Source organism: Miniopterus natalensis, chromosome 9 (assembly GCF_054644295.1).
Source record: "Miniopterus natalensis isolate mMinNat1 chromosome 9, mMinNat1.hap1, whole genome shotgun sequence".
NCBI classification, from domain to species: Eukaryota; Metazoa; Chordata; class Mammalia; order Chiroptera; family Miniopteridae; genus Miniopterus; species Miniopterus natalensis.
Window position 1 is genome coordinate 14,851,981 of NC_142089.1, and position 9,620 is coordinate 14,861,600.

At 53.6% G+C, this 9,620-nt stretch overlaps 1 protein-coding gene across 1 annotated transcript; it reads right to left on the minus strand.

The window, feature by feature from the left end:
* Window positions 1–1,788: 1,788 nt before the first annotated feature.
* On the minus strand, window positions 1,789–8,396 carry TENT5B (terminal nucleotidyltransferase 5B). Its single transcript, XM_087820817.1, has 2 exons — window positions 7,959–8,396; window positions 1,789–3,329 (listed from the first exon to the last, which is right to left on the minus strand). The coding sequence occupies exons 1-2, from the start codon at window positions 8,217–8,219 to the stop codon at window positions 2,307–2,309; spliced, it is 1,284 nt and encodes a 427-aa protein (XP_087676943.1). The 5' UTR covers window positions 8,220–8,396; the 3' UTR covers window positions 1,789–2,306.
* Between the last annotated feature and the right edge of the window lie 1,224 nt (window positions 8,397–9,620).

Sequence of the window (9,620 nt, forward strand, 5' to 3'; positions counted from 1 at the left end):
CGTGGACACTTTTCCCCAGACATCTGCACGGCTTGCTTCCCACTACCTTTAAATCTGTGCAATCAAATATCACACTTTCGATGAGGTCCACCATGACTTTTAAAAATTGCAAACTCCAGCTATTCCAATTCCTTACCCTGTTATGTATATTTTTGTGCATCGCCAACCTTCTAAGACTATATAATTTAATTTTCTGTCTACCCCATTAGAATGTAATCTTCAAAAGGGCAAGGATCTTGGTCCTGGGTTTGCTGACATATTCCCAGTCACCAGAGGGGTAGCTGGTTCACCGTGGGCTGAAAGCAGATATATACACACTTATGTAGCATTGGTTCCTGGCTTTCTCACCCTCTGAAACAAGCATATCCCAGTGAAGCCTGCTCCCTACCCTAACAAGATAAGCCTCTGTACTTACACTGTGAGCATCCCCTATGTGCCCAAATCAGGAGATGGGACAAACTTAGTCCCTCCCAGGACCCTAGTTGGGTGGGCATGGTCAGAGTGAAGGTGGGGGCTGTTTTAGTCACCAAGCAAAGAGAGCCTTTCCACTCACCCTTCTAGCCATTTTGAGTCCAGCAGGGACCCACTGAACAGGTGAGGTGACTGGACTCACCCAGGTGACCTGGGGTCTCCTCTGTACCCTTGTGTTTTTTTTCACCCTGGCTGAAACCATCAAAGCCACCACTTCAGAGGCCACTAATGAGGCTGAATATGTTAAGGGCTTTGCATTCCCTGGATCAAAGAGGCTGGGTAAACAGCGGGAAGCGTCCAGAACTATGACTGTTTGATGCCCTGAGGGAACAGCTCCCTTAGAGCTTGACATTCACTCCCAGATAGCCTGGTATAGCCCCTGGTGAGTCTGGAAAGGAGAGACCTATCCCTCTAGGGAACCTGCTTAGAACAAGTTGGAATGTGCTCATCAGTGCCCATCGGCACTTGGGGGTGACAGAGGGAGCCAGAGAATTGAGAGAACCTCTCCTAAGGCGGCCAAATCTGGGCTCGGGCTCTGTGGGACCCTAGAAGACCCCCAGTTTTAGCTGCCATTACTGGAGGGGTCTTCAGTCTGGATTTATCCAACTTGTTCCCCATCTGCTTCCTGGGAAGGAGTGGGGTAGGATGGGCAGAAATGGGGTCAAGCAGCCCTGAACACCACAGTGTGAGGCCAGGTCCAGGGTTATTAGGACTCTAGGTGGGAAACAAATATTTACTCTTGAACAAGAGATTTGCTGAGGCAATGTGCAGGTACAAGTCACATGTGTAGACACGAGCTCCTAGCAGAGTTGTCAAGCTCGGGCTGATGTTGAGGGAAGAAGGGGCATTCCCTCAGCAATGGCCCAGGACTCACGCACCCACCCCCTCAATGTCCCCTTCCACAATATAAGCCAGACTCAGGCTGGGGAAGGCAGCCACAGCACCCGCATGGAAGGTCCTTTTCCCAGGATAAAACATGGTGCTAGGCTCAGTGTAAATGATTTTTATTGGCAGGTGGTAAGAGTGCAAAATAGTAACAGGAGGAGGGCATGGCTTTCCTCCCCCAAGCAAGGAACCTATAAGCAGGCCAGTGGGTTGGGACCACTTGACTGTGGCCACTTTGGGCCCTGTATCCTCCTAAGAACAAGCTCCCAGGCAGGAGGGCTCCTCATGACATGGGGGAAGGAAGCAACACCCTGGAAGGGTCATGAGATGTATGTGTCCCACCCCAGCCCACTTGGTTCCTGCCCACCACACACCTTGACAGCTCAGGTTAGGGGTGCTAGGGGACTGGGCCAAATATATCCCTCTCCAGGTAGCTGCCTCATGCCTTGTTTTCCCTTCTCCCAGTGATTAGCCAGGTTGGACCACCAGCCCTGTGACTGGCCCAGCCTGACCCAAAGTGACTAGTTCCCATAATGTACCATATTCTAGCCATTGTGTGGTTTGAAGGCTCTCAGAGGCTGCTAGGCGCACTACAGCCAATAAGACCCTTTCTAGGCCACAGAAATCAAACCAAGATGATGGACACTGAGGCTACCACCCCAAACATGCTTTGTCTCCTAAAGGCAATTAACCCCCAAGACAAATAGCTCCTGTACCCCACAATCATGCTGGCCTAAAAATGTGCTGCAATAAGCAAAGGGTCCATCTGCCAAGAACTCCGGCTTGGCCTTAAGCCCACAGGGAGTCTGGTGTGTTCACTCTAAGGCCCAACCCAGTAGCAGTGCTGGGCCACCTGGCACAGGCTGCCTGTCTCTCGTCATTCCTTCCACATAATCCTTGAGGCCCCACTCCATCTGGGGAGGTCCAGTCGCTCCTGACCAGGTTCCGAGTCAGTTACAAGGCAGCCAGGTGGGATAGCAGGAGTGGGCCCAGGCCAGCAGAGGCTGCACAGGGGCGACATAGTAATTGAAAGTGGCAGGCACAACCCCATCAGGGCCTGGAGGGCGCCAGGCCAGGGCAGCGGCAGCAGCTGGGCCCTGCTCAGCCAGCGCCTGGAGTGCCATGGTGGCGATGAGGTCCAGCGTCTGGCGGCGCTCGTGGCTCATGAGGCACACGGTGCTCTCGTTGACCACCTGGTGCAGCGTCACCAGGCAGGCGTAGCGGCGGGCTGAGTTGGACCCGCTGAAGTGGGCCTCCAGGTAGCGCTCCAGGATGCGCTGCTGCTCCACTAGGTCCGGGAAGTCAATGAAGAAGCGGGAGCACATGTAGCGTTGCAGGGCGCGCACGTCAGTGCTGGGCTGTGGCCGGAAGCCACGCACCAGGAGGTGGCAGTACTTGAGGAGGCCACCACCGCGGATCTCTTCGGGGTTGCGTGTAGCGATGACTCTGTGCCGCAGGTGCTCCAGGGCTTCGTTGAAGTCCCCGTACAAGCTCTCACCTGTCACAGTTGGATGGAAGGCCTCAGACATGGGAGTGGATGAGCACTGGCCAAAGAGCAGCAGGGAGTCCAGGATGATCTGGAAGGAGTCTACGCTGAACTCGAACTGGCGCCTGACTGAGTCCACAAATTTGAGCTCCATGTTTTTGCCACTCTTGTTGGACAGTGAGATGAGGCTCCAGCGGTCCGTGTCCGTGCACACTTTCACCAACTTCTGCACATATGCCTCCTTGAGTGTCAGAGGCGTGATCTTGGCCCGGCTCACACCGGCTGGCAGGAAGTCCAGCAGGCAGGCCAGCACCACCTCCTTGGTGAGTTGGAAGGATGCTTCGCTGCGCAGGTCCACACGAAACACTAAGTCCAGGTCCTTATAGCCCAGGCCATTCTCAGGGTGCAGCACGTGGCTGGCAGCTGAGCCATGTAGTCGCACACCATGCACGCGCAGTCCCTGTGCTTCTAGGCTGCTGCGGACAACCTGTGGAGGGGATGGCAGGAAGGAGAGGTGTCAGAAGCCTGTCCCCCATCCCTCCCCGAGGTCCGCTACGGGCTTCCATGTAATAGAGACAATAACATCAACCACTGTTGGACCACTTATCAGCTGTTGTGCCTTTGGAAAGATATTTAACTCTTTAAACCTCATTTCCTAAGCTAGAGAATGGCCTATTTGGACGAAAGCCTCAGAAAGAAGAGCAATAATGATAAAAAACAAGCATAGAATTTACTAAAGGCCAGGTACTGATCTAAGTACTTCATACATTAGGATATAAATTCATGTAATTCTCACAATAACCCTGTGAGGTAGGTACAAGTATCCCCACTTTACAGATGGGGAAATGGAAGCACAGAGAGGCTAAGTAACTTGCCCAAGGTCACCCAGCTGGTGAATGCAGAGCTGGGAATTAAACTCAGACAGAGTCCATGTCTTAACCACTATTCTACTCTACCTCTCTAAAACTGCAGATAAAACACTTGTTTTGGTGTCAGGCATGGCGCAGCTGCTCTGATGTGCTGGGCACATAACTCTCAGTTCACACACAGAACCACGTTAGTCCTCACAACAACCCTATGTGTGAGTATTATCATCTGGATTCATAGATGATAATGAGGCCCAGAGAGGTTAAGAAACACGCCCAAGTTCAGAGAGCACCCAAGGTCAGAGAGCACCCAGGCTCAGACTAGAACCCAGGTCAATTGGATTCTCAAGTCCATGCACGCTCTTTTGACTCTGAGATATTCATATTAATTCATCTTTACAAGAGCACAGTGAGGCAAATATTATACTCATTTTACAGATAAGGAAACTGAGGCTTACAGTGGTGAAATATCTAAGACTCAAAGGGGAAGCCATTCAGAAAGGGCAGGGCTGGAAGTTAAAACCCAGACCCTTTCCATTCTTGGGAGAGGGAATGGGTCAAGATCTCAGGAAGCCTCCCAAACCAAGTGGGAAGGGATGTAGCAGATCCCATCTGCTGACACAGAAGCATGACAGGCAAACCTACAAGTCAACTTGAACCTGCTCCTCTAGCCAGAGGCGTCTTCCCAGGCCTAGTACCAGGTGGGGAGGAGAGTGGAGCTGGGCTGGACACTCAGCAACCCAGAGTACTTCACACACTGTCCTGAAAGTGACCAGGCAGCATTCCTGCCCCGAGTGATTCTGCAACCCTTGCTGCCAAGTCAGCACCTGTGGAGGGGCTGCCCTTCTCACCTCCCAGGGAATTACTGCAAAGAATGCACCTAAATGCTGAGGAGGCAAGATGCAGTGGGGCAATCTGAGGCGGGCGGCTCCCTCCAGGAAGGCTTCTGGGAGGAGGACCTTGACTACAGGAAGGTATCGTCACGGCTATGGAGGGTGAGCAACTGGCCATCAAAATAACCTCACCAGAACCTATAGGAGATAGGCCTTTAGGATCTCCAAGTTATAGATGAGGACACTGAGGCTCACAGGAGTGAAGTCACCTGCCCAAGATCATGCAGAGGCACCTCAAATCCAGGTATGACTGACTCCAAAGTCTATCTTCTTTCTACCACATTACTATTCCAGGGTTCAGAGGGAGCAGAGGCCAGAAACTAGGGTTCTAATTCTCCCTCCCTCTCAAAATATCGAAATGAGGCCAAAGCTTCCAGTCACTGAAGCCCAGAGCCAGAATAGTTAGGGAACAGGAAGGTGGAGGTTGGGGAATGCCTTGGCCAGACAGACAGGGGAGGCTGGAGGTAAGGAGCCAGCTGCTGCAGTCCTGCCTGTGGGACTTCTAACCCACACCCTGGCAGCTGTGTCCGTGCAGACCAAGGAGAGAAACGGACCCAAGATCTTGTCCCAAGGACCCTGGTCAGGCCTGCAGAGCTGACCAGCCCCTTCCCAAGTCCCATTAGAGCTGACTAAGCCTTACTCAGAGCCAGCTCCTGCTCTCAGGCTGATGCCCACCCCAGGGCATGGCATCTGGTCTGGTGAGTAGGTAGCAGTACACTTGTTAAAACGCCTGCGTCAGGCCATGGGGCTGGCTGTGTCAGCCAGCCAAAGGCTGTTGTCTCTTTCCCAGGTGACTTCAGCCAGTTTGGCAGACAGTCCCCAGATACTGCCACACCCAAGGGCTGCAGGGCAGCTTGGGGCCTCCTGAATCAGACTTTCCAGCCATGGAGGGGGCAGTGGCTGTGCCCTCCTTTCTCCTGTGTTAAGGCCGTCCCTAGAACTACTGCTGAGATCTATAGGACCTGCCAGCCAGCTGGCTTATAAAACTCAAATTCAGAGCTACCTAATGCAAATCCTTTGGATGCAGCTGGAGAGATAAAATTGTGACCTTGGGCAAAGGACTTATCAAGGTCACACAGAAAATAAATGGCTGAACTTAATTAGAACCAGTCCTCCCAGAGGCCAGGGGGTTTCCTACAAAAGAGTGGGGGCCCCCTAGCCCAGGTACAAACAAGAACAGCATCTCTAGTTGCTCAGATTGCTGCTACAGGCAAAACCTTGTGGGGTAAAGAGGAAGAAAGATTTCAATTCTTGAACTGTGGGACAACTCAGCACTGTAAGAGGCCCAAAGTCAATAACCAGCACCCCCACCACATACTTCTCAACAGCTTGTGAAGCTGCCAGCTGCAGATTCCTTCTAGGAGATGGGCTTCCTTCCCTGTGGAGGCAATTGTACAGGCCAGGTGAAGGGAATCCTGTTCCCTTTGGATTCCAGAGCCAGAAAGGGTGTTGGAGAAGAATCCAACCTGTCCCCATTGAACAGATGGGGACACTGGACCCAGCAGAGGGAACAGACAACAGCCCAGGTCCTAAAGGCAGGTGTCCAACCTCCCAGTCCAGCTCTGAAGTCTCTGCTGCTGTCCTCACCACAGCAGGCAACTCCGTGTTCTGTGATGCTGCTGACCCTTGTCTAGGAGGACATTGTACTATTATCACATTGTAAAGCCAGCTCCTATTGATCTGCAGTCTCCCCGACCTGGCTGGGAGACCTAGAAAGCAGGGAGTCTGGGTCCCAGTCATATCTATGCCCCCTAGTGTCCCAAAGAGGGCTTGGCACAGAGCAGGCACTGTTTAGTCCAGGCACTGCCATGCTCTCAAATAGCAGAATATGGTATTAGGCAGCTCACTGCTCCTCTTGGGGCCTCAGCTTCCCTAGTTGTAAAGGCAGTTTGGACCATATTGGTACTTCCCCTCCAGGGCACCCCTTGTCCCTGCAGAGGGGAGCTGCCACACTGGGCTCAACTCTCTCCCCCATTCCTGAAGCAACAGTCCTGGAGGTACAGCAGTTGGGGCCTCAAGATTGACCTGACTGTCTTGGGGAGAAAAGCCTCAACTGGTTTCCTAATTACCCCATGACAGCGGGGCAGCAGAGGAATGCCTCTGTGAGGCGCCACTGGACTGTGGGTGAGTCAGCTCTGGAGAATCTGCTCCCACTCCCTCCCATTCCTCAGGAGGGAGGGCAAGGTAAATCCCCCAGTGAGCACCCCTCCCCTTCTGTGGAAGCTAAGGCTTCACCTAACTTGTCAGCTACTACCCCAGAAAGAAAGTCCATTTCTGGTAGGAATGTGCAGGAATTGTGGCTGATTTTCTGGTTTCTTCTTATAAGAAGACATCCCATGGACCTAGAAGTTGAGTCTTGGGATCTGGGGAAGGGGTGGAAACACCTTGAACTTGCAGCAGTGGCTCCTGGAAAGACTCCAGATTCTCTGGGTTTGCTTTTCATTTCTTTAGGTAGTCTTAGGTGGCTCACTGCTCCTCTTGGGGCCTCAGCTTCCCCAGTTTAAAATGGGTACAACAATTACCATATTCTGCTATTTCAGAGCATGACAATGCCTGGACTAAACAGATGAAAGAGCAATTTTAGGGTGTCAGGTAAAGGGAAGAGGGAGTCTAAGGAAGAGGAGAGGGATTGCCAGAATTCTCTTCTTCTGCTCCTCAGGACAGAAATGGGGCTTGGGATCTGTGCTGACCTTCATTTCCAATCATGGGAAGGGGAAGAAACACCTAACCTGGACACCTGAGGTTGCCTTCCAGCATTCAGGCATCAGGGCTGGCCTGGTGCTTAATCTTTTCCTGCTACAATCCAGCTGAGAGGGAGTCCTTCTCAGGATTTCTAGGCTTTTCCTGGTAGTAGCTAGGGGGCTCTTGAACAAAGGGCTGTGGGAGCACAGGACAGTCTGCCCCCAGAACCTTGAGCCAGGGAAGGAGTGGGAGTGAGGCCCAGGAATGACGATTTGGGGATGAGAAGAACTATTTTGAACCCAACAATGCACACCTACCCTCCCAGAGCTGCCTGGCATTTTTTGTCCTTCCAGGCAGGACTGTTCTTCCCCAACTGCCGAGTCTCTCCTCATTCTGCTCCCCTCTCCAAGCCACGGCCTGGGTGAATAGTCCGAGGGGAATCAGGGCTCCCCAGGGGCGGCGGATGGGAAAGCAAGTGGGGAGGGACCATGAGGTGCAGGGGGAAGGGGATATGGTCTACCTGCCATCAATGCTATGCAATTTTGTTCCGGCCCCTGTCCCTCTCTGAGCCTCGTTTTCCCTAGCTGTCCAGCGAATCGAACAGACTCCGGGGTCCTTGCGGCCACGAGGGCCTCAGGATAGAGACCCCAGGCCCCCCACCTAGCGCCCTCTCACCTGCACGATCTGCCGGGGCTGCACGCTCAGCGTGGGGAAGTTGCCTCGCCCGTGAATGGGAATCGGCTCGCTCAGGAGCGCGTCCAGCCGCTTCACCTGTGGCCAGCCCAGCCCGCTCAGGTGCGGCGCGAGGGAAGCCGGCGAGGCTTCCGGGTCGGGGCCGCCGCCTGCCTGGGCGGCCGCGGCCACCGCCGAGGCCGCAGCCGTCCCTACCTGCGCAGCCACCTGGTCCGAGCCCTCAGCTCCGCTCTCCGACGGCATAATTAGCCCTGCCCCGGAGCCCCGACGGCAAAAACCGGGGGGTGGTTAAGGGGAGGAGGGCAGGGAGAGCGACTGGGCCGGGGCCAAAGCAGGGGGCGCGGCTGCAAGGACCGCACGGCAGGGACGGCGAGGCAATCCCAGGGCACACCTGCAAAGGCGACGACCTACCGACCCTAAAGCTTGGCGTTTCGGGCTCAGCCGACTTTTATAGGCCGCGGGCGACATGCCCATTGGTTCCGGCAGCTGTCTCACAGCCGGAGCCGCCCCGCCTTCAGGCGATCCTGCCATTGGTCAGCAGAGCCAGGGGGATCCTGATTGGCTGGAAGGCACGCTTCTGTCCCGCCCTCCTTCTCTGCTGAATTCCCTCCTTTGGTCCTTAAAGAACTTCTGTTCACGGTGATTGGCCGGGGGCGGAACAGGCCCTGGACTGAAAGGGCTTCGCTCTCCCGGGGCAGCCGCGAGGGAGCGATAGGTGGTTTGCGGCGGGGTCGGACCGCTAATGAATTCCAGGTTTTTTTTGTTTTGGGCGCTGGAAGGAATTTAGGAATCACCTGGCCTGGTCCTAGTCATCCACTATTTTCAGAAGCCCAGAGAGATCGCGCCACTTGTTCAACTTCACACAGCGCTCCTCCTGCTTTCCCGCCATCTCCCAGAGTTGAAGAAAGGTGACAAACTCAAGAGTATACCGTGGAAGGGACTTCTTAACGCACTCTCTTGATCGACCCTTGCCAACTACAGCCTGGCCAGCCTTAAAGTCCATGTTCAAAGGAGGGGAACACGGCTCGGAGAGGGCAGGTAGGTGCATGACTCCCCCAAGGTCACACAGAGAACAAGTCGGGCCCCTGTGCTGACCCTGGGCCGTAGACTCTGTGGGCTCTTGCTCGTTCCACTACCCAGGGCCTCTAGGGCCTGGGGGATAGAGGGAAGCTGGAGCTGGTGGTTGGTTCTCCTGACCCAGCCCGTCTCAGGCCCTTCTGCAGCCCCGTCTCTCAGGGGCTTCTTGAGCGGCTGGCGGAAATCTTTCCTGCCAGCCTGTTGTCAACCTTCTCAGGTCCTGTGTGCCCTTAGGCAAGTCACTAACCCCCTGAGTCAGTTTCCTCACCCACCCCAGAGATGGTGCTCAGTAAGTATTTTTTAAATTTTGATTTATTTATAGTTAGCCAAAGATTTTCATATGTTCTTTTGAAATAATATGTTTACAAGCCACCACCCCCCCTTTACAGAGCCCAGAGGGATGCAGCTTATTATTATTATTGTTACTTTTAATCTTATTTTGAATTTAAATGTATGCTCTTATGGCAAAATTTTAGAAATTGAGTATGCCTGATTTATCACTGCAATATCCTCTCATAAATTAAATATCATGCTCCTAACAATATAACAAATTAAATATCAATCTCC